Source organism: Calypte anna, chromosome 1 (assembly GCF_003957555.1).
Source record: "Calypte anna isolate BGI_N300 chromosome 1, bCalAnn1_v1.p, whole genome shotgun sequence".
NCBI lineage: Eukaryota > Metazoa > Chordata > Aves > Apodiformes > Trochilidae > Calypte > Calypte anna.
The window spans coordinates 48,877,277-48,901,432 of record NC_044244.1 but is presented as its reverse complement, the minus strand read 5'-3'; the positions used below and the strand labels follow the sequence as shown (position 1 = coordinate 48,901,432).

Below are 24,156 nucleotides of genomic sequence, written 5' to 3'. Positions count from 1 at the left end.
ATTCAATATACTGTTAATGGTTTACTTAATTAATAAAATTAATAAAATTGAAATTGCAATGAGCAAAACAGGGCTGGTTGCATGGGCAGTCTCCGCTCCACTCACACGCACGAATCTAAAACTCTAGGATTACCTTTTATTGATTACAATTCTATGAATATTCAAAAGGAGGTGGGTTTGCATACATATTCATAGGCATTGCATCATGTAGTTTTAATATTCATGATAGGTGGAGTCTGGGGGGAGTCTAGGCAGAGTCCTCTTTTGGGGAGATATCTGGGGGTCGTCGGGAGGTCTTTGGATGAAGTAAGAAGTCTTTCTCAAGCATGAACTTTTTTACTTTTCTTGATTTTGCTGACTTCATTATGTTGTTACAGGGCAATATCAGACCCTAGCTAACCATTTATTACACTTCTTTACCTCAATCTTCACTGGCAAGGGCTCCAGACACACTCCTGAAGTCACAGATGACAATGGAAAGGGTTGGAAGGAAGAACTGCCAATTGTACGTGAAGGTCAGGTTCATGATTGTCTGAAGAATCTGAAATCCATGGGACCTGATGGGATAGATCCACGGGTACTGAGGGAACAGGTGGATATGGTTACTAAAATTCTGTCTATTATATTCCAAAAGTCATGGCAGTCTGGAGAAATCCCCACTAACTGAAAAAGGGGAAACATAGTCCTCATTTTCAAAAAGGGAAAGAAGGAAGAACCAGGAAACTATAGGCTTGTCAATCTCACCTCTGTGCCCAGTAAGATCTTGGAACAGATCCTCCTGGAGGCACTGCTGGAGCAGAAGAATAACGAAGAGGTGACTGGATATAATCAACGCCAAGAGAAAATCGTGCCTGACAAACCTTGTGGCCTTCTATGAAAAGCTCTCAACATCACTAGACAAGGGAAGAGCAATAGACGTCATTTACCTGGACCTGAGCAAAGCCTCTGACACTGGCCCAAACGACATCCTGGTCTCCAAAATGGTAAAATATGGCACTCAATGCCATGGTCTAGTAACTACAGTGGTAGTGGATTAAGGGTTTGACTTGATGATCTGAGAAGTACTTTACAACCTGGCTGATTCTGTGCAAAAAAAAATTAAGTATGGGTTTGGTGGATGGATCACTCGCTGGATTAAGAACTGGCTTGATGGCCACAACCAAAGGGCGTCTGTCAACATGTCCATGTCCAAGTGGAGGCCTATGACAAGAGGAGTCCCACAGGGATCAGTGTTGGGACCATTCCTGTTTAACATCTTTGTCAACAACATGGACAGTGGCATTGAGTGTACCCTCAGCAAGTTCACAGAATAGCTGGTGTAGCTGATAGGTCTATAAAGAAAGGTTGAAGGAACTCCTAGACAACGTTGGAGGTGCCTGATAGGTGGTAATATACCCAGTTCCTCATGTGAAGCTGGTTTAGGACATGGGAGGGAAGGGGTCAATAACCTGCATCTGGGGGCAGAGACACCTCTTTACCCATGTTGTTGTCCTTTCTGGGCTTCTCCCAGGAAGATATCAAAGGATCAAGCACAGTCAGACTTCTCCAATAGGCAGCCCAGGTGGTTTCCCAGAAACAGTGTGGGCCAGTGGAGTTCAGAGCTCTGTAGCACACCATGCAAACCTGCTCCTCGTGCATTTGGGAAAAGGGCAGCAAACAGCAAACCAGCTATTAAAGAACCACATCTGACACTTCACTGCTTCCCTCTCATCTTTATTCTGCTTTCTAATCTGTAATTTGAAGCAGCACAGTGGTCCTGGTACACTGACTATTGGTTAAACTAGAAAACCGTATCATGAAAGCGTTGTAAGCACAATATTTCCTGCACAGATGAGACTGATTAGCTCCTCTCATTGCCTGGGTTCCTGCAGAGCTGAAATGGGCAAGAAAATTTGCTGTTGAACTGTGCCAGCTCTTTAACAGTTGTAAGTACTTACCAGCAGCTGAAGTACTGCCCAGTCCAAACAGTCTCTGTGGGGCGTAGCTTTCCAAGCAATGAATCTGCTGTGGGCATCCCTGTAGGAATATGTTGAATTTTGACTAGGGCCTTGTGTTGCTGGAAGAAGCCGAGACTGGAAAACGATGATGTTCATTGTGCTGGTGTCTTCAGACACTACTGCTGTGCTATGTCTTTGTTACAGTAATACTTGGTTGGAAACCCAAATACTTTATTTTAACCCTCATCTGTTTCCAGGGTTTTATTTAAGCTTGAGCTCTGCACACAACAGTATATGGATGTCTTTAAGCATTCAGAATTTCAGCAAGCTACCACAACCCGTGGTCCTGTCCAGGACAGACCAGCCATTTCCAAGCCTATGCTGATGCAAGCAGGTGTTCTGCTTCATGTGAAGAACTTTGCATTTCTCTTTGACAAGCTGCACAAGATTTCTTTTGTCCCATTACTCAAAATTATTTAAGTCCTTTTTAATTGAATGTCTTACTTTTGATTCTCTCTACCCTTCCTAACTTAGTATCATCCACACATGCTAAGGGTACTTGCCTCTTGTCATCCAGGTCCTTATAGAAATCACCAAACAATGTCAAGTATTCAGCCCTGGGGCATTCTTTTCTTTACTCAATGCCTACAGACACTAAATTGTTAACTACAACCCTTTGACTCTCTGCTACAGACAATTTTCAAACATTTAACAGCCTGCTGATCCTGCTGATCCTGCCATATTCCCTCAGATCACAAGTGAAAATGGCATGGGAGATGGTTCAAAAAATATTACTAAATGCTAAGTGTATTGCATTCAGCACTCCTCCCTTGTTCACGCAAATACTCTCTTATCTGCAGTTCTGTGATAATTACCAATACAGAGACATCAGCAATTTTTGTTGTCCTACACTTTTAATCAAGAGTCAACTGAACCCATTTTACTTCTAGTAGCTACTCAGACTCACTGATCTTTGGAGATCCTGCTGTATTCACAAGTAGCATTTTCTACCCCATATTAAAATTATTTCCTTTTGATAATTTGCTGCAGTGGACAACATTGGCTCTTTTATTTCCTATAATGTACACTGTATACTTCATATTTTAAGTGGTTGGAAAGAAACTTCATCCCTCTCTTTGGGTCAGGAAATACCAACAGTTTGTGCCTTTCTATTAGGGAATAGTTCTTAGACATCTCTGATAAATACTGTTGCTCTCTTCTGTGTATTCTCTTATTAATCACTTCTCATTACCTGAAGTTCAGTAATAAAAATGAGGCCTATAACTCTATATCAGTCCCAAATACAGAGGAAGATATTCTTCATCTGTCTTTGTAGATGATGTTGTCATTGGGTTCCTTTCCTAATAGCTCATTACATACTGTTGTTAATCCATTGTCAGCTTATAACTATAACCTGAAGATACAGACCTGCTCAGGTGCTATTTAACTGCTATTTAACTGTCCAATATTTATAAAACTGATATATTTTTTCCCAGGTGAAGCATCTTACACATTTTTGACAACACTTCTGCAAATTCATCTGGCATTCCTCAATATATAAACTGTCCTCCGTTATTCTAGCATTTCTGTGCTTGTTAATATCTATAGCATTTCTACACATGCCCTGTAGATTATAATTCAGATAATAAATAAAATTATACCATGTCAAAGACTGATCCTTGCAGAACCCTTTATGACACAGTATTTTAATTTCCTAGTTGACAATCAGATAAATCAGCAACATTTAAATATAACTTTCAATGCTGTGTGGAGTTTGGGTTTTTTTTCTTTTTTATCCTAATTAAGTTTTCCTGATTGTTGGTTTCACTTCTGATATTTTTCTAAAATGAAGTAAAATGAAACATAGAAAATATCTGCAAAGAAAATCAGATAGCTCTAGGCAAATATTGTATCCTTTACTGAGACTCTTTTAAAGTTACTTTTGAAACAAGACAGTGAAAACATTTTAATTCCTTCCTTCATGTCTCACAAATCAATGTCTGCTTTGAGTACTGTAAATTGTTGGGTCTGTTTAAATCAATTGTAAATTTGGTTAAGCTGGTAATTAGTACAACTTAGTACCAATGCAATATCCCTTCCCCAGGGTGTACTGTGTCTGTAGACCTGAACAATGCATAAATTTGTAACCCTAAATGCTTTATCACGTGCTTAATTCTTCCACATATTCTTCTGATACCTTAAGAGTAAGAGTAGATGCATATGCTGGGTGCAGAGCTGAGTGTACTGCATATTATCAGAGTAAAGCTTTCAGCATCTTGTTTCCCTTCATTCAGCATGAATAGTTAGAACTACCTTTGATAGCTTAGGAAATGGCATCTAATAATATGTAGAACACGTGTGCCATGGAAGGGGTAGGACATAGATTTCTATACCGATGAACTAGTTTCAGTCTGCATCTCTGACTGTAGCTGTATTTACAATCTAACTCACAAAAAGAAATTGTCATTTGTCTCTGTTGTGCACCTTCAGATACCACATTTAAATTTTTTCCAGGCACTCAGTGAGAGTTACCAATTTTCACACTTTTGTATTTCTGGCCCTAATGTTTCTTTGTCTTTCTGTATGTACCTGTTCACTCTTTTTCTTCAACTGAAGAATACAAAATTTATCGTTTGCAACCCAGTAGAATCTCAGTCCTAGAAATGAGTGGAGAGAAGTAAAACTTGGTTACAAGAGGATCTCTGATTCATGGGCTTTCAGAAGCTAGAAATAATATTTTTGTGCCCTACGCTGTTATTTTGTGGACAGACAAAAATATTTTGAGGCTGATTCATTGAAGTGCACAGCCTTTCTTTTTTGATGGTCAGCAAATACTAAACAGCTGTACAGGACAAATGGACAGGACAGTATCCTCTCCCCACCTTTTGCTCACTCCAGAATATTGGCAATTTTTTCTTGAAAAAGTTTTGCTGAAACTCAGACTAGCCTTAACAAGTCTTACAGACATGGACAACATGATCATTGAACTAAATCAGGGCAGTTAAAGCTGAACTTGACAAGCCTTGAAACTAAGGGCTGAAATGTAACAATGTTTTTTAAAGTTACCTTTATTTAACTACCAAAATTTTAAAAGCAGTGTGAGTGACATTCAGGATTAATCTTTACATAGGTTCCATGAATTAGCATAGAGAACTGCTATTTGGATATGATTATTTCCCTCCTGTCAGCACTGGTGAGGCCCATCTGGAGTTCTGTGGCCACTTGTGGGGTCCCCAGTGCAACAGAGACGTGGAAATCAGTAGAGCCTGAAGAGGCACACATACAATTAAGGATCTGAAGCATTTGTCGTATGAGAAGAGGCTGAAAGAGCTGAAACTATTGACTTGGAAGAAGAGAAGGGTCAATGGAGTCTTACCCAGGTGTTCAGATATCTGATGGGCGGAATAAAGGAGACAGAAGAAGACTTCTCAATACTGTCCAGAACAGGAGGCAATAGGCAAGAACTGAAACACAATAAATTCTACCTAGACATAAGAATTAATTCTTTTGGGCCAGGCTGCCCAGATAGGCTGTACTATCTCCCTTCTCTATTTGACTCATCTTTGATGATGGAGCTAGGACCTACTGACTTTAGAAGACAAGATACTTTTTTTAGGAGGTATGATTGCCCTAACACTGAAATATCTGTCCATATGTTTTTATTACCCATGTTGAAGTATTATATAAAAGGATACAGGCTTCTTTACTACTGACAGTCCTTTGACATCTTAATTCTTCCCTGCTTTATATACTTTGCAATTGCTTGATCAGTACTGTCAATATAGCTGCAGAATGCCAGACTTGGCTGCTTTTTCATCTTGGTATGGTGTTTCTATTATAATTATCAAGAATGATTACCAGAATGTCTGCAAAAAATATTATTTATTAAGAAGATAGTATACTTTGATTAAAAGTCCATACATTTTCTGGGTCTGCACCATGCAAAAAAATAGTAATTATAATAAAAGGAACATAGAATTTCAGCTAAGCTGGTAAAGAAGTTTATATGGATTGTTCTGTACCTGCAGTCTGAATGTCTACTCTGCCTCAATTTGTTTAGTGTCTCTTCTCCCTGAAACTTGTCTTGATAAGAAAAAAAACTAGTGTTTTCTCTTCTATATAGTTTTAGGAGTGACTTGTGTTATAACTTATAAGTGAATGGTTTTTATTTTGAGGATCTTTGCACTAGTAAATACTCTGGCATTTCATAAGATCTTCCGTAATCTCCAGTAGCACCTATATGGCTAAGCAAGGCATGTTGTGTGACCATGAATGGAGATCAGGTTCTGTTTTGGAGAAGGGTGTGCATTTTAACAAGGCATAATGCATTTTGAAGTTTTAGGTTTTGAGCAGGAGACAAATGGTACCTGTATTTGGACAGGGTGCTTAGAAAGGAAAAACAGGAAAAACACTTTGTTGTGTGATGGAAATTTATTTTAAAAGGATTCATATTTAAATATTTCCTTCTTTACATGGAAAATGCAAACAATTTTTATTAACAGCTCACTCTCAAGATTTTTTTCAAGCCATGTTGCTTGGCAGTAAGAAAATTTCTCTGTCAGCTTGAAAAAATATTCTCTTCTCTACCACTGAATTGCTGAGTTATGTGCTGGGATGCTTGCTTCACTTTTTCTCTTATCTGTAAAACACCCAGAGCAATATCAAGACAATTTGTAATGTAGATAGCAAATGGTCTCACAAAAAACTGAGAATGTTTTGTTCCAATGCTGCATTTAGCAGCTATTTCTAGCAATGCATTAAATTTTTTTCAGAATTCTGATGAGTTCATTTTATCCAATTAACTAGAAAATGTCATTGCTGGGGTCAGGGTGGTAAACAATCTTTTCACAGGACCTCAAATCTCTAAAGGCCCTCTCTTAAAATAAAAATAATTGTGATGGTAAAATCAGGCAACTTCTCACTGCTCAGAAGTAGGCTAGGAATAACACTTTGTGTATAGCAAGGTCAGTATGATGGCTGAGGAGTAGGTACAATAAAGGATGCTGACACATAATGCCAGAGGCCAGCTGCAAATAGTGTTTCTATTAGGTAAAGGTAAAGAACTTCAGAAGTACAACTCAAAACAGTAAGCACCTGAAGTAAGAATTCTTTAAAATACCTGCAGGTTTACAGGACCCCACACGGAACTAAAAGTTGTGCAAGTCATCAGATCATTACCTTCTTCATCTACTTTCCTTACAAAACTAGAGACAACCTTATCCCTTTAAAACTTGTCACAGAGTAGGAAGAGAAATCCCTATCTGCTGTGGATGGAATTCAAGTGACTGCCCACTACTTAGGGAGGAAGATGTGAGAGCTCCCATCTTTTCCCACCTTCTCTCTTCATCTCTAACCCACAGCCTTTTTATGACACAGAGGAAGGAAGTATCTCCTGTCCTGATGGACTGAGAACAGGTTTATTAAGAGCAAGTTTGAATAGAAACTTGACCAAATGTATGGATGGGGAGGATGGAGCCAGTGAAGAGGACCCAACCCTGGGGCTACAGCTGCAATCTTACACCACCCGCTACTTTCCTCTCCCAGTTGCTCCCAGCTTCACTACCAGTTTCCAGTGTAATAAACCAGAGTTGTAGAGATCTAACACTAATTCATCAAAGCTGCAGAGACTAAGGTGTCATCTTAAATACATCTGAAGAGATGACATCCATTCTCGGCTCTGTCTTTTGTATAATTTTCAGTCCGATTCTGCTCTAAGGCCTTCTCCATGCACCTAACCTGGAAAATAAGTATATGCATATTCCTACCGTTTGTTTGGGTTACCAACCTGAACTTTCAAACTCTATGGCTACTGTGAATTTCATCTAGTTGTTTTATGCAGGAATGATGCCAGCAGACTTCTTAGACCACTTCAGTATGCTTTCCAGTCTGCTTTTTACTATGGGATACTGAAAAGCCTAATTTGTCAGTTTCTCTGCTGTTCCCTTCCTCTCCTTCATAGTATTTATTTGCTGGCCTGCACACAGACACAACAAAATAAAGAAGTAAAAGAGAAAATGGAAAAGAGACAGTTTTTACCTTTATTGTTCCAATGTATTTAATTTATCTTTGTCATTTAAATCTACTTGAATTAAAACTGCTTTCTATTAAGTACAATTTCATTGTCTTTAATACTTAATGTATGAAAATAAACCCGAGCCTTCTGCAACATACTACTTGTCTTCTACAATCTCAAATTCATCCATGCTAGAAGAGATATTCCTCTTCTGAAAAAGCAGTGCTTTCTGCTTGCCAAATTTTTACAAAGGAAATGGAGCAAAATATTAGGTTTAGGCTTAAGTTGTTCTTTTCAAACAAGAATTTTTTTTTCTAATTAGAAGTCAATCAAGGCTTTTTTTCTTCTTCTGATTTAATAAAAATTATCCTGAACAATACATAGCAACCCATATAAAATTGATTAACGTCTGTTTTCCCTTTGTGAGGCTTACTAATTAAGTGAGATCATAATGATTAAAGCTGATTCTGATATATAAGGATTGTCTATAAATTATTTCAATATTCTGAACATGGGAATGAAAGCCTAAATTGGCAACTGTTTTTCTTTTAATTTAAAGAAAAGAAAGACAGCTTTTATGAAATAAATAAATAAATAACACAAACAAAAAAAGCCCAGCTGCCAAACGAAAAGCAACCACACAACAATCTGTGTCCAAATATTAAACAGTAACATTGAAGATGGGACATGCTGTTCATGCAGCCAGATTTCCATACTCTTTAATTTTATAGGGACAACCGAGACTTCAGCCAACTCCATTAATGTTTAAGTAGCATTGATACATGTTAGTGTATCTATACCTGTTGAACATTTTTCCCCTACGTCTTCCTCAACGAGTGTTAAATAATAATATCTTACACTACTGAAAATCAGGAAGCATTAAATTAGCCGTTTATTTGGAATTTGTATGCATTCATTAGGCATTGATAGCTGCATTTCATAAAACCTAGTTGCAAAAACATCAAAATCTTGCTATTCACTTACAGAACATCACAAAAAATGCAGAGCCCTGGAAAGTTCCTGACACTTTTCAGGAGTGTATATAGTTCTCTGCCGGCCTCTTAGTTTCACAAAACACAAAATTGTGTGGAAATACTGTATCCTTAATAGTTAAAGATATGGTTAAGCGAGCCGAATATTTATCCATATTCAAAGCTCAGCCATGAAATTGTGTTACTTCCATCTCTTTGAAATCGATTTACGACAAAAATACTGAAGCTGCTCCCTCAATTTCTATCCTAATTTGGAGAAAACCCCCTAAAGATTAAGTTTGCATTACGAGGGAGACTTTTTATCAATGGGATTTATTTTAATTTAGAAGGAAAAACAAAAGTTTGCCGTTCCCGGGGTCTCTCTGGCTTCACATCTCGCGGTTAAACACATCTTTTCTCTTTCATCTGGGCTCCCAGCGACAAGAAACTCCCCCGAATGAAAGTCCACTCTCTTCTCTTCACTTCCTGAAAAAACTGGGGTGATTTCGCGGCACGAATCTTACAAAAAATATGAATTTATAACTCGGAAGAAACACAGACTCGGAGGACGAAAAGCTCTTCCTGGACAACAGTTAGGCGGGCTCTGCAAAGCACCAATCACAGATCACCGCTTCGCTATAAATTCAGGCATCGGGGTTACTGTAGCCCAATTACTTTCTTTTGATTAGGAAGAAGTCTCTGCAGCGATGTCCGAGACCGCTCCCGCCGCCGCTCCCGCTGTCGCGGCCCCCGCCGCCAAGGGCGCTGCCAAGAAACCGAAGAAAGCGGCGAGTGGCTCCAAAGCCCGCAAGCCAGCCGGTCCCAGCGTCACCGAGCTGATCACCAAGGCCGTCTCCGCCTCCAAGGAGCGCAAGGGGCTCTCACTCGCCGCTCTCAAGAAGGCGCTGGCCGCCGGAGGCTACGATGTGGAGAAGAACAACAGCCGCATCAAGCTGGGGCTTAAGAGCCTCGTCAGCAAGGGCACCCTGGTGCAGACCAAGGGCACCGGCGCCTCCGGTTCTTTCCGTCTCAGCAAGAAACCCGGAGAAGTGAAGGAGAAAGCTCCCAAGAAGCGTGCAGCCGCGGCCAAGCCGAAGAAGCCGGCGGCCAAGAAACCCGCCAGCGCTGCGAAAAAACCCAAGAAGGCTGCAGCTGTGAAGAAGAGTCCCAAGAAAGCCAAGAAGCCGGCGGCCGCGGCGGCCAAGAAAGCAACCAAGAGCCCCAAGAAGGTGACTAAGGCGGCCAAGCCGAAAAAGGCAGCGGTAGCCGCGAAGAGTCCGGCCAAGGCGAAGGCGGTGAAGCCTAAAGCAGCCAAGCCCAAGGCAGCGAAGCCGAAAGCAGCCAAGGCGAAAAAGGCAGCTCCCAAGAAGTGAAGAGTTGAAAGTGGATATACTTAAACCCAACGGCTCTTTTAAGAGCCACCCACTACTGTCCGAAAAAGGGCTGATACACTCCGCCACCGAGCTCTGTGTCTGCAGGGGAGCTAACTACACACCACTATCTGTGTGGGACGTTTTGTCTGTGAAGTGGATGGGACGAGAAACTTCCGGCCGTGGTTACGCTACGGCTCGGAGAAATAAAAGTGTACATTCCCTCGGAAAACGCTTTCTAAAGGCTGTTTTTTATGCACCGCAAGAGGGTGAATCTGTTAAAGGGCCTGCGTAGGGGGGCGGAGGTTTCTATCAGTGCATGAACCAGCGCGGTTCCTAACAGCCTGGGTGCGAGTGCCACACCTCTTAGTGACCGTAGCTGGGAAGTGCCAGCACGGGTCCTCGGCTTCCTTGGCAACAATCTTTCCGGCTGGTAACGCTGACAAGGGGCAGGCCTGGCTTTCTGCCTGGCTTGACCACCCTGTTTTTTCCGGAGATTGCTGAGGCTGGAGTCGGGTTAGAGCTACCGGTGGTCTTTTCCCGCACTCTGCCGGCTTCGTGGCGTCGCAACCGGAGCTCTGCTGGGCAGCTGTCCCGAGTCCCTGCCGGCGGGGCACTTTGCAGCCAGGGCTTCTGCAACCAGTGGGAGCGAAAAAGCATCGCGGCGCGGAACCGGCATCACCGGTTGCTCATCCCGTGTCGGTCTCTGATTGGCTGAGGGGAGAACCCGCAGCCGCTTATTGGGCAATTGGGAATTTTTGAAAAGCCCGCGCTGCAGGCAGGGTGCTGGGGACTCAGAACTGGTCCGTGACTATGGATACCCCGAGAGCTCGCCCTTCCAAAGCGTCTACCCCACTGCGGAAGTGTCCTCAATTCTCTAGCTTTTCACAGAACAAGGCTGCTTCTTGCATTGGTATACAAAAAGTTGTTTGTTTTTTTAAAAAAAGCAGCTATCAGTCTATTTATTTCCCCCCCTTTGTAATTTTTTGGCGGTGGGTACATTGATGTAATGATTGGAAGCTATTTATGTTTCTTATTTATGACGGCATGTGCAATAGAATGTACTGCATCACCTATACTCGTTGAAAAAACCTTACAGGTAGTGGGACATTACCAGACTTACTGGACAGCAGTATTTGTATTATCACTTTAAAAAATAAATTTGATTAAGCTTGTAACAGTAAACATTAGTTTGAATCTATAATACAACCCTAATATTTCACTTCATAATGAAGCCCACAACCAATTTAAGGCATATTTCAAAATCAAATTCCCTTTTTATGTTTGTGAACCTACACAACAAAATGCAAGTGTTAAAGCTCTTTCGATGATTAAGTAGGTGGCTCTTAAAAGAGCCTTTGGGTTATAAACAAACGATCCGAGATGCTCTACTTAGAACTTGTATATTTGGTGACAGCCTTGGTGCCCTCGGAGACTGCGTGCTTGGCCAGCTCGCCGGGCAGCAGCAGCCGCACTGCCGTCTGGATCTCCCGCGAGGTGATGGTGGAGCGCTTGTTGTAGTGAGCCAGGCGGGAGGCCTCCCCGGCGATGCGCTCGAAGATGTCGTTGACAAAGGAGTTCATGATGCCCATGGCCTTGGATGAGATGCCCGTATCGGGGTGCACCTGCTTCAGCACCTTGTACACGTAGATCGAGTAGCTCTCCTTGCGGCTCTTCTTGCGTTTCTTGTCTCCTTTTTTCTGCGTCTTGGTGACGGCTTTCTTGGAGCCCTTCTTGGGCGCAGGGGCAGACTTTGCTGGTTCGGGCATTTTCACAATTCTAAAGCGACACTCTCAGAAAAAGAACTGAGGTACCCAAAATGGCCGCGGCGTCGCTATTTATAGGGCAGTTATGCAAATAACGTCCCTCAAACTCGTTCAATGTGATTGGGCTTTACCGCAGGGGGCTGTGTCTTTGCGTCTGATTGGTCACAATGCGATCCGTCTCGTCATTGGCTGTACAAGTAATGAGTGCTTCCAGCCAATCACCAAGCGCTGATCCCGCCCAGGGAAGGGATAAAAGGGGAAGCACCGTTGCGTCAGGCCAATTCTTTCATTGCAGTCGTGTTAGGGGAAGGTGTTGTTGTCTTGCCGAAATTATGTCGGGCCGCGGAAAGCAGGGAGGTAAAGTCCGAGCGAAGGCCAAGTCGCGCTCGTCGCGGGCTGGGCTTCAGTTCCCGGTGGGTCGCGTCCACCGCCTCCTGCGGAAAGGTAACTACGCCGAGAGGGTGGGTGCTGGAGCGCCCGTCTACATGGCGGCCGTGCTGGAGTACCTGACGGCCGAGATCCTGGAGCTGGCGGGCAACGCGGCCCGCGACAACAAGAAGACGCGCATCATCCCCCGCCACCTGCAGCTGGCCATCCGCAACGACGAGGAGCTCAACAAGCTGCTGGGCAAGGTGACGATCGCGCAGGGTGGCGTGCTGCCCAACATCCAGGCCGTGCTGCTGCCCAAGAAGACTGAAAGTCATAAGGCTAAAAGTAAATAAGATTAACCACCAGAGCTCAGACTTAACACGTTATTACCCAAAGGCTCTTTTCAGAGCCACCCACAAGGTCAAAAAAGAGTTGTGTTGCTTTTTTCATAGAATTGCTTTGGTGTTTCCTCAGACTTGTCTTTTTTTATAGGAATACAAATGGTGTTTGCGGTATGTTTTAAAGCTGGGGTGCTACCTGGTTTTTTTTAATGTCTAAACAGTACTGATGTAATGATGTCAGTATATAACTTGTGTTTAACAGTAGCATGTTTTCAACTTCTTCTGACTTTGCAGGCTTACTTGAGATTGAAATCTATGAGAGGGCAAGATAGCTAAAAGGCTGGGTCAAAGTGGAAAACTAAGCAACATGAAGATGCTGCAGGAGTTCAACCCAAATTCATGTAACTGTATCAAAGATTTCCTCTATAGACCTTTGTTCTATAAAATATGTAAAATTTCATTGTCACTTAACACTATTTGGGTTTAAAATGAGAAATGCATGAGGGGGAAAATGGTTTATTTGATCTAGATCCTCGACAAGTCAGACCTGCAACAACATAGAATGTTTCCATCTAAAAGAAACTCCTTGTAGTTCTGTGTTCTTACTTCACGTAGAATCTTCAAACTTGCAGCTCTTCTAAATTTTCTCATTGTGCGTAGCAATTCCTCTTACTGCATCACATAGCAGTAGGCAATAACATTTGAATGAATTTTCTATAATTCTGACACCCAAGGGGGCAATGTTAAAACCTAACTCTTACAAATTATCAGAGACTCTGTCTCCCTTATTCCTCATCCTAGTGTGATCCCAGAATCACTGGGATCACTGCTGCACCCAACGCCTGCAGCACATTGTGCTGAGGGCACATATCCTCCCTGCGCAGCACCTGTGGCCTCCACATCCCCTGGGAAGACTGAGGGATGCTCTAGGCCTTCTGGAAGGAAACTGCTACCTGACGGAAGATACAACCTTCCGCATGTTTCCTCTCCATGCCCAAGCTGTAGCAGAGAGGCTTTTATGCAGGACCGTCTCACCACAGTTGGGACATCAGTGAATAATATGTTGAGAGAAAGAAAGGAAGAGAGATGCCTGAAACACCAGACTGTTCTGACATGGGGGCTGTATTTGTGCCATAGGGTTTTGTTTATGAGTGGATGCTGTAATACTTTAATTGTGCTGTTTTATTGATCCCTAATAAGCTACAGCTACATGTCTCCTGACACTTACGTTTCTCTTCTTGAAGAATTGGAATAATATAAAAATACAGTTTTAATATGTGCAAGTCTTCTATGTTTAGTTTCCAGAACAGATCCCTGAATATGTGTGCGTCAGAATATTGTAATCATAAAATGATTTGGGTTGGAATGGACCATCGGGATCATTTAGTCCACCCCCACTGCCACAGACAAGGACACCTCCTGCTCAAAGCCCCACCCAAACTGACCTTGAATGTTTCCTGGTATGGGGCATCCATAACATCTCTGGGAAACCTGTGACTCTTTCTAACCATCCTTACTGTAAACCATTTTTTTCTTTATATTCAACCTAATTCTACCCTCTTTTAGTTTAAAAATGTTGGCCCTTGTCCTGTCACTACAGGCTTTGGTAAAAAGCCCCTCTCTCCACTTCTATATTGAAAGGCTGCAGTGAAGTTTTCCAAAGACTTCTCTACTCTGGGCTGAAAAATCCCAACTCCATCTGGCTTCAGAGGAAGGATGTTCCATCCCTCTTTTTTAATTGACCCTCCTCTCAACCTGTTCTAAGAGGTCCACGTTGTCCTTGTGCTGGGGGCCACAGAACTGTATGCAATGCAGCAGGTGGGGCCTCAGTAGGGTAGAGGGGAAGAAGCATCACTTCTCTCAACTTGATAATCATGCTGCTTTATATGCAGGTTTTTATGATTGGTTTTCTGACCATGCATGTGCATGTCTAGACCAAAGCACTGGAATTCCAGAGAAAGCCCCATGGGGGTGGGGCTATCTGTATCTAAAAGTGGGATTTTTTCATTAATAAACTCCTACATGTGGAAATGTGGAAAATAAACTCCTACAAGTGGTGTCACAGGAGATGGCCCTCTCCTTCTCCGAGTGCATTGGTAAGCCATATTGCTCCAAATTCTTCTTAGCATCTCACCAGAAAATCATTAGTTTTTCAGAATTTTATTTGAAGCACCTCTTACTTCACTCACATCTCTGCTCTCATCAGTAGCAGAAGGTTCACCTTCTGTGATACTGATTTTATTGTTTTTTTTTAAATTAGTGGTTGTATCAGTTGTGAATCCTGTGCTGCCGTCACACTGATAAGGTCTCAAATGTAAATGTCCTACAGGTCAGGTGGCTTAAAAGATAGAGTGATGGTAAACTTACTAATATTCAAGACTCACTGGCTTTCAAGCGAATTCCACTGGATGAAGGAATGCAGGAAATCTGGTTTAAATAAATGAGTTTTCTTCCATTTGCATATACAAGAGTAGGAAAGAGGAAATCACTACCATATGGTGCCCCAGTTGAATCGATTGCTTCCAGCACACCTTTACATTGTAAAGAACTCAAACCAAGCTCCCTCAAATATTACAGATCGCAGTTATGTTTTGGGATAACTCAGTGAGGTTGGCCTATATTAGAACTGCATAGTTGAAAAGATAAGAGTATTTTCTATCACTTTTTGCCATTACTAATAGTTTAATGTAGAAATAGGGCAATTGTCCAAATTAAAGAACTCTTGAAAAGCTACAGATATATTTTTCTTCGTGGAGATTTGCTTTCTCATTTAACTCCTAGAACTATGTGTCCAAACTCATGAGAGAAATGTAGTTCCTATAAGATAGGGAATGGATTATAAATTTTGGTCCAAATAACATCTCCAAGTCACAGTAAAATCATCTTCTTTGACAATTAGAATCAGCAATAATTTTTTTTCCACTTTAATTCTTTTTGTCTAAGACAGCCTTCTGGTCCATGAGAGAAATGACCATCACCATCAGGAACACTAAGGAAAACTGTCTATGGCCACATGTAGCAACCTAGAGACAAGGCAGCCTTCTAGAAGCCATGATATTTAGTGATATCAAATGTGCTCCAAACTTTGGGGAAAGATAATTAATCTGTAAGCTACTGTTCTCAGCCTCTGCCTCACCCATTTCTGCCATGATACTTCAGAAGATGAATTTCCAAGTTCTGCAGTGGTTATATTGATAGAGGGGAAAATTATACTAGGATACTGACCCCACACTTAGGAAGAGTAGTGAAGATAGTATGATTCTGAGACACTAGAACATTTCCTGTAATTCCTTTAGGCTTCCTTAATATTCAGGAGGATGAGCAGCCAGACAGAAAGGGACCTGGGAGTCTGGATTGACAGGAAGCTGAACATGAGCCAGCAGTGTGCCCAGGTGGCCAAGAAGGCCAATGGCATCCTGGCCTGTGTCCAGAACAGCGTCGCCAGCAGGTCCAGGGGAGTGATTCTGCCCCTGTACTCAGCGCTGGTGAGGCCACACCTCGAGTACTGTGTCCAGTTCTGGGGCCCTCAGTTCAGGAAGGATATCGAGGTCCTGGAGCAGGTCCAAAGGAGGGCAACCAGGCTGGTGAAGGGACTCGAGCACAGATCCTATGAGGAGAGGCTAAGGGAGCTGGGGCTGTTCAGCCTGGAGAAGAGGAGGCTCAGGGGAGACCTCATCACTCTCTACAACTACCTGAAAGAAGGGTGTAGCCAGGTGGGGGTTGGTCTTTTTTGCCAGACGACTTTCAACAAGACAAGAGGGCATGGTTTTAAGTTGTGTCAGGGGAAGTTTAGGCTAGATATTAGAAAGAAGTTCTTTACAGAGAGGGTGATCAAGCATTGGAATGGGCTGCCCAGGGAAGTAGTGGATTCTCTGTCCCTGGAGATATTTAAAAAGAGACTGGATGTGGCACTCAGTGCCATGGTCTAGCAACCGCAATGGTGGTTCAAGGGTTGGACTCAGTGATCTCTGAGGTCCCTTCCAACCCAGCCAATTCTATGATTCTATGATTCTATGATATAAATGCCTCAGGAAACAGATCTAGACAGACCTTTGGGAATTAAGAACAAAGCAAACTTTGTGGAGCCAACTCGTAATATCAGGCACCAGCTTGGCAGGTGCATTAGTGACAAACCCTCCATTTAATCTATAAACAGTTTTACATAATCTAAAATAGAGCTACTTTTCTTTGCTCAGTTTCTATAGAGAGTGGCAATTCTTTCACTTTAAACTGTTTAAAATATGAGTTTTTAAGAGAATGGAATTCACACTGATAATTATAATCTTAAAACCAAAACCAGACATGCACTTTTTTGATAACTGTAACAATATATTATCTCAGCCACATTTTCTATTGAATCTTGTAATTATATTTTGTCAAGAAATTGTGGAGATGTCCAAATTCTGTAAATTATATTCAGGAATTAAATTATATAAATCACTGTACAGTTTCAACAATATATCAGGATATTTATATATTTAGAAGGCAGAAATGTCTGAAGTGCACAAAACACTAATAACAACAATTGGCAAGTACGGCAGCCATGTAAGTTCTATACTGAGTGTGTAAGTAACGTTTACACTCTCGACACATTAAATTTAATAATATAGCCTCATAACTAAGTTGTCGGGTTTTTTTTTCTCCACTTTAGAGTCCAACAAGCTGTAAGAAGCACATATAACAGGTTCATTAGAAAAAATTGTGAAATTCAATCCAAAATTTCTGCATTCCTCATTTGAGGAAAATTAATTTGGTGCTTGTTTGGTTTTGAAATGTCATACAGAAATCTTGGTTAAATCTTTAATTTTCTTTAGCTTGCTAGATCCATCGTCGTTGGCGAACACTTCTCTCTTTCAGAGGTCGGCAGCTACCGGGAACGATCCCGGAGCCCTGCGGCCAGCGCTGCAGGGCTGCGGGTGGCTGAAGACGAGAAAGGTGGATGCTTCCTCTTGAGGTCACCAGCAGTCGCCTCCAGTTGCCTTCGCAGGTGCTTCAAACCGAAGCGAATTCCACAAGAGCCCCTCACAGACCATTTTCCCTGTCGCCTGGGGCCTCGCTCCCTGCTCCCTCTCACACCGACATAGGTCGCTCCGTGCACGTATGAAAGAAATTAATGCTCAGGCCAGGCAAACAAAGCTGAAAAGAGGAGGGGACAGCTATCGAAAGCGCAGTACCCAGACAGACAAAGAAAACGGGCAGCCACCACGGCCCTAGCAAACAAAGAGTACCCTGCGCAGAAAACGTCCGTCCAAAGGCTCCCCACGCGCGAAGCGGAGACCAGCGGTGGGGCGGGGTGGTAGAGCCAACCACGGCATCGGATTGGTCGGATTTTGCCGCAGAATCGCGGGCAAGCACAAGTGACGGACCCGGCCGGGGGTGCCGCGGGACGAGGGGATGCTCCGGCTATTGCCACTGGAGGAGACCCCAAACCTCCTTCCTTCAGAACAGCGACCCGGGAAGTGGAGCAGGGGAGGGGATGGGAGAATGAAACGGGGCGGGAAAGAAGCAAAAAGAAGCGGAGGCTGAGAGAGGGCAGGGGCTGCCAGGAAGCGGCGCGGCCCGAGAGCGGAGAGGGAAGCGAGGCTGCAGCGCAGCCCCGCCCTCCACAGGCGGAGCCGCCATCTCGCGGGAAGCCCGTGTAGAGCGCGCGCGGAGCCCGCGCGGAGCAGGTGGGCGGGGCCGAAGGCGGAGACGGCAGCGAGGCCTCCGCCTCCCTTCGCAGTCCCCAACCAGGTCGGATCCAGGGGAATATAGAGCTGCTTCTCGGCACCGGCGGCGTGCAGTGAGGGACTGAGGAGGGTGCTGTCATGTCTGGCAGAGGCAAGGGCGGGAAGGGGCTCGGCAAGGGAGGTGCTAAGCGCCACCGTAAGGTGTTGCGCGACAATATCCAGGGCATTACCAAGCCGGCCATCCGCCGCCTGGCTCGGCGTGGCGGTGTGAAGCGCATCTCGGGGCTGATCTACGAGGAGACGCGCGGCGTGCTGAAGGTGTTCTTGGAGAACGTGATCCGCGATGCCGTGACCTACACTGAGCACGCCAAGAGAAAGACGGTGACGGCCATGGACGTGGTCTATGCCCTGAAGCGCCAGGGACGCACTCTCTACGGTTTCGGTGGTTAAGCTCGCGAGTGTCCAACCTTACTCTGTTAAAAAACACCAAGGCTCTTTTCAGAGCCACCCACAAATTTCACAAAGAGAGCTGTTTTCTTATCGAACTCTATTGCTATGAAGAACATTACAATAATTAGTTACAAAGCATTATCGATGCGCCTTAAAATAGCGGAACGTATACACGCCTAGGAAGTGTTCCTGTTCAAAGGTCTCAAGAGATCGTTTACCGCAGAACAGCCTATTTGCAGCTCCTATGCGTTCACCTAATTCTTTAAAATGGGGACGGCACTACCGCTATTGTTAACAGCAGGGCACAACTGTGGAGATACCACGCCTAATCTGTGACGGTTAAAGGACGGAAGTGCCTGTAATTATATTATTACTTTTCCTCCAATAGGAATGGAGCTATTACAATCCCCTATTTTGCATAGAAGTCTTACAGTGAGGGGCAAGTTGCATTTGCTGTGTAGTTTGCATATAGTGGAAACCTGACAAAACGGTCTACGATGCCTCACTCGGCTAAGTAGCCCTGTACCTAAGACGGGCTCCAGGAAAACTGTAAAAAAGACACAGGACAAGAGCCGTAAGAAACGCTACTCGATCACCAACTCAAAACCAAAATTTATAAGAAAAATCACAAGGGTTGATTTAAGGGCCCCTACAGTTCCCTGAAAGGAACTGTAGTACATACAAGTGATTAATTACCAAGCTTAAGAGTTAAACATATATAAAGAAATGAAGGTCGTTTCCTGAAACAGAATTTTTTGAAACAGATGAGAAATATAACTACTAGTTTTTAACATTTAGAGCTTCCCTGTAGTAATGAGCAGCTCTCTTTGTGAAATTTGTGGGTGGCTCTGAAAAGAGCCTTGGTGTTTTTTAACAGAGTAAGGTTGGACACTCGCGAGCTTAACCACCGAAACCGTAGAGAGTGCGTCCCTGGCGCTTCAGGGCATAGACCACGTCCATGGCCGTCACCGTCTTTCTCTTGGCGTGCTCAGTGTAGGTCACGGCATCGCGGATCACGTTCTCCAAGAACACCTTCAGCACGCCGCGCGTCTCCTCGTAGATCAGCCCCGAGATGCGCTTCACACCGCCACGCCGAGCCAGGCGGCGGATGGCCGGCTTGGTAATGCCCTGGATATTGTCGCGCAACACCTTACGGTGGCGCTTAGCACCTCCCTTGCCGAGCCCCTTCCCGCCCTTGCCTCTGCCAGACATGACAGCACCCTCCTCAGTCCCTCACTGCACGCCGCCGGTGCCGAGAAGCAGCTCTATATTCCCCTGGATCCGACCTGGTTGGGGACTGCGAAGGGAGGCGGAGGCCTCGCTGCCGTCTCCGCCTTCGGCCCCGCCCACCTGCTCCGCGCGGGCTCCGCGCGCGCTCTACACGGGCTTCCCGCGAGACGGCGGCTCCGCCTGTGGAGGGCGGGGCTGCGCTGCAGCCTCGCTTCCCTCTCCGCTCTCGGGCCGCGCCGCTTCCTGGCAGCCCCTGCCCTCTCTCAGCCTCCGCTTCTTTTTGCTTCTTTCCCGCCCCGTTTCATTCTCCCATCCCCTCCCCTGCTCCACTTCCCGGGTCGCTGTTCTGAAGGAAGGAGGTTTGGGGTCTCCTCCAGTGGCAGTAGCTGGAGCGGATCCCGTGTCCGTCCCTCCAGCTTGCCCGCGGGTCTGCGGCAAAATCCGACCAATCCGATATTGTTCCTGGCTCTACCGCCCCGCCCGGTTCAGTTTGTTCTCTGCATGATTCGAGTTATTATGTTAATTTTTTCATGTGGCTGCAATGAGACCTTCCTTAGTAATATTTAAATAATACCTTCCAGCCTAGTGGTCTTCGACTCGCGGTTTCTTTCTCTATGTCCTTCTACTATTGATTAAAAGCAGAGGGGAAGGAAATGTTCAATACCTACGGTAAAAAGGTTGAGTTTAGTTGTTGAGGTGTTTTAATGTGGCATATTTTGGGGAGTTGTTTTTTGCTTTTGTTTTTGTTTTTTCGTGTTAATTAATATGCAGTCAGTTTCGCTAGGTTTATATTATTGCTTTTGTTTGGGTTCTTTGTGGGTTTGGGTTGTTCGGGTTTTTTGTTTTCTCGAGCTAGAGGCACACACACACACAGGTCCTGACAGGTATCTGTCATACCTACACCCTATCAAACATATTATTCGCCATTGCTATAAAAGTAGGGAGTCTAAAGAAATTTACTAAGAGAACAGAGTGTAAGAAACAAAGCTTGTCACAAAGTCGTGGTCAGAAAATGCTTTCTACTTGAGAAGCAAGTTTTCTGCTCAGCACCTCAAGGGAGATGAAAGACTATTCCAATAGTCTCACACACATGGTTGGGCTAAATCCTTGCTTAATTAGAATATAACAGCTACATGCATTTTAATGGTTCACAAAAAAATAGAGATTATTATTATGTTATTACTAACTTCTTTGTTTTATGGTAGACTTGCCCAAACTAATAAAATTTATTCCACTCCCTGAAGTTGATAATTATAATAATAATAGTAATAATAATAATAATACTGATCTTAAATGTAATCTAATAAAATTTTTAAAATATTTAAAAAAAAAAACAACTTAGGGGTACTTGCTGTGTTTGGGGCTTTGGTGAGTTTTGCTTGTTTGGTTTTTTTCAGCTAAGATTTTTTCATAGATTTCTACTACTTGTGACATTATAAATAAATATTTTTATTTCAAAGAGAGATATTAAAGTGAATAGAAATAATCCCTCTAGAATTCTAAAAGATCAAATTTACTGGAGAATTTTTCAGTGATTTTGTTTTGGTATGGTTGGTGTTGAACTTGCACTTAGTCTTCATATTCTGAGAGCTCTTATGACTATAAACGACCTCACTGTCATTATTTTATGCAACCCATTTGGAAAACAAACAAACAAAAAAAAAATCAGTAGCCAACTGCTCTCCCCTGCATTTTTTCTTTTTTATTCATCATAATGGCTCAAGTCAAGAAATGCTCCTAGGTTTTCCCCTTCAGCACCCTTTCCACATCCCCTAGAAAGTGTACTAGACACATGTACAGAAAAGAAACTTCTATGGTTTTATAAGATACATATTTTATTTACATGAATTTTTCCAATCACAAACTTGAGGCAGCGCAGCTTCTTTAAAAATCTGTCATTATCTTCTAGCTCTTTTCCCATTTCCCTCCTCACCACACACAATCTTCTTCAAAACTTTTCAGCCTTCTTGAATGAACTGAGTAAAAGCTACTGGTAAAATCTATTTTATCATTAAGGCTGCCACCTGTTTTGGTACTAGAACTATAGTGTCATAACCCACATCATTTTTTATTTTTATTTTTTTAACCATATGTGAGGCCCTCAGTTTTTTCTGCTTAATCACTTATCTACACCATCAGCCATCTTTCTATTTGATTCTTACATAAGTGAGTCTTATGCAATTAAGTGATAGATTCATTAGTATGTGTGTGTCAGCCTCCAGCCAGAGAACTCTCTCACGCTTATAAAGCAAAAGCCACAAGGAACTGCAGCCCCCTTATCAGAATGTTAAGATACCCATAGCATTTATGGATAAATTAAATAGTTATGGAAAGAGATCTATGTGAGGAGGGAGCACTACAACACTGCCTCTTCTACAACAGTGAACGCTTTGAGGAGCTTCATGGAAAGTCCCAGTGAAGGTCCTGGTGCTCTGGTTTACATTTCTGGGGGACATGGGTGAGGGTGGCTGGGCTATACAGTATGATAGCAGAGATTTGCATCTATAATGGGGCAGTCTGGTGAATTAGTGGAGACTTTCAACTGTAATTTTAAAGATCTGATAAATGGTAACCCTAATTTTTTTGTTCTAGTATCTTAAAAAAATATATTAAAAACACTTGAGAATACAAAGTATCAGTATTTCAGCTTGTTCTTACAATACACTGTAGACAAGTTTTATAAAATACAAAATATTCTGAAATGCATTTAACATGGCCAGTGTAAGAAAATACGAGGAAAGGAAGTAATTTTTCTTTTAAATTAAAAGATTTTACTCATGCATCCTAAAGCACAAAGGCTCAAAACACCAGGGAAGTTTCCAAACAGACAAGTCATTGCTTGCAGGGACAGGCAGCACAAGGACTGCTTGTTAGGAGCCCTCAGCAGGTCTCCAGGGAGGGGGAGGTGCTAACTACAATGTAGAAAACTTTGAAAGGCCTCTTATGCAGTTTGGAAAGGAGCAGCAATTCTGTTATTCTTTCTCTCCAAACTTTTAACAGTTCCAGGACCGTTAGAATTTACTCACCAACTGGTGCCTCCGTAGCGGAATTCCTCACTAACCATCACATTCCTCATCCGTTTGTTTTTTGGGTTTTTTTTTCCCTCTGTACTTTATATTTTTTCTTATTTTATGCTATGCTTCATTTTCACAGTCTGGGTGTCCTATACAAGCTGTGGGTAGGTATTACAAGGTATTGATTATCTACTATCTAGGCATAATTAGCACACTCCATACTTACAGATATTCTTCTGCTCTTCTTTCTGATGGTGGCATCTACCACCAGTTTTCAGAATTCAGGGAATATACAGTTTGGGGGGTTATTTTTGTGGTTGTTTGTTTTTTAGTATTGTTTGTTTGCCTTTGTTGTTTTTTATATGTCTCAACAAATGTGATTTTTTTTTCCCCACATTTCATTATTTCAGTTAACAAAGCTGTGCTCTCATGAGAGCTGTAAAACTCATGAGTTGTAAAGGTGACCACCTTTTCTTGACAGCTTAAGGCTTCAAAATTTAGCAGTCATAGAAAGGCAAAGTGCTCACCATCATTTACTATGTCTTTTGTAAGACTGCTGCACACTGCAGCTCTGTACTGTCACCAAGAACAGTAGGACACTCCGCAGTGAGAGGTAGAAGTTCTTGCACAGCTGGTGGTTGGTCACAGTCCTGTCCTATAAGCAATAACTGTCCCTGCATAATAAGAGTTTAAAGAGGGACTTTAATCTTGGACTTTTTGCATTAATGAACTTCATGTGCTGACAAGCAGTATTTGCTACAGTTTTTTGTGGTCTGTACTCTCTTATATTTTTCTAACCTTGAAAAGGTCATGGAAATACTTGTTGAATCCAGTTTTAGAACTTCTAGGGTAATGCATTTTTTACAATGAACTAAATGCTGTAAGAGAATTTAATAGAAGAGTTTGTCAAAGGCCAAAGTATTAAATTGAGCTTACAGTTTTCAACTACCAGGTGTTTTTACTCAAACTTGGTTTGTATTGGTTTATATATTATGTTCCTGGATTAGTTTGCCTTCTTACTAATTA

At 42.8% G+C, this 24,156-nt stretch overlaps 5 protein-coding genes across 6 annotated transcripts in view; 3 read left to right on the top strand and 2 right to left on the bottom strand.

The window, feature by feature from the left end:
* The first annotated feature begins 9,596 nt into the window (after positions 1 to 9,596).
* LOC103531249 (histone H1.10) lies at positions 9,597 to 10,523 on the top strand. The gene has a single exon (XM_030468960.1). The coding sequence runs from the start codon at positions 9,629 to 9,631 to the stop codon at positions 10,292 to 10,294; it is 666 nt and encodes a 221-aa protein (XP_030324820.1). The 5' UTR covers positions 9,597 to 9,628; the 3' UTR covers positions 10,295 to 10,523.
* A 1,116-nt stretch (positions 10,524 to 11,639) lies between these two features.
* LOC103531242 (histone H2B 1/2/3/4/6) lies at positions 11,640 to 12,063 on the bottom strand. The gene has a single exon (XM_008496873.2). The coding sequence runs from the start codon at positions 12,058 to 12,060 to the stop codon at positions 11,680 to 11,682; it is 381 nt and encodes a 126-aa protein (XP_008495095.2). The 5' UTR covers positions 12,061 to 12,063; the 3' UTR covers positions 11,640 to 11,679.
* A 302-nt stretch (positions 12,064 to 12,365) lies between these two features.
* Positions 12,366 to 24,156, top strand: part of LOC103531231 (histone H2A.J) — a 25,395-nt gene continuing 13,604 nt past the window's right edge. The window contains exons 1-2 of one of the 2 annotated variants that reach the window (XM_008496862.2): positions 12,366 to 13,168; positions 13,652 to 14,046. In XM_008496862.2, the coding sequence (XP_008495084.1) occupies positions 12,390 to 12,779 (390 nt within the window). In that variant the 5' untranslated portion in view covers positions 12,366 to 12,389 and the 3' untranslated portion in view covers positions 12,780 to 13,168; positions 13,652 to 14,046. Of the gene's footprint in view, positions 13,169 to 13,651; positions 14,047 to 24,156 lie in introns of those variants that run through there. The other variant, XM_030468969.1, reaches the window with a different exon arrangement.
* On the top strand, positions 18,559 to 18,966 carry LOC115600421 (histone H4). The gene has a single exon (XM_030468980.1). It carries the CDS (start codon positions 18,575 to 18,577, stop codon positions 18,884 to 18,886), a length of 312 nt encoding a protein of 103 aa, XP_030324840.1. The 5' UTR covers positions 18,559 to 18,574; the 3' UTR covers positions 18,887 to 18,966.
* LOC103531106 overlaps positions 19,441 to 24,156 on the bottom strand; it is a 26,192-nt gene continuing 21,476 nt past the window's right edge. The window contains exon 4 of the mRNA XM_030468982.1: positions 19,441 to 20,110. Coding sequence (XP_030324842.1) covers positions 19,787 to 20,110 — 324 coding nt within the window. The 3' untranslated portion in view covers positions 19,441 to 19,786. The remainder of the gene's footprint in view (positions 20,111 to 24,156) is intronic.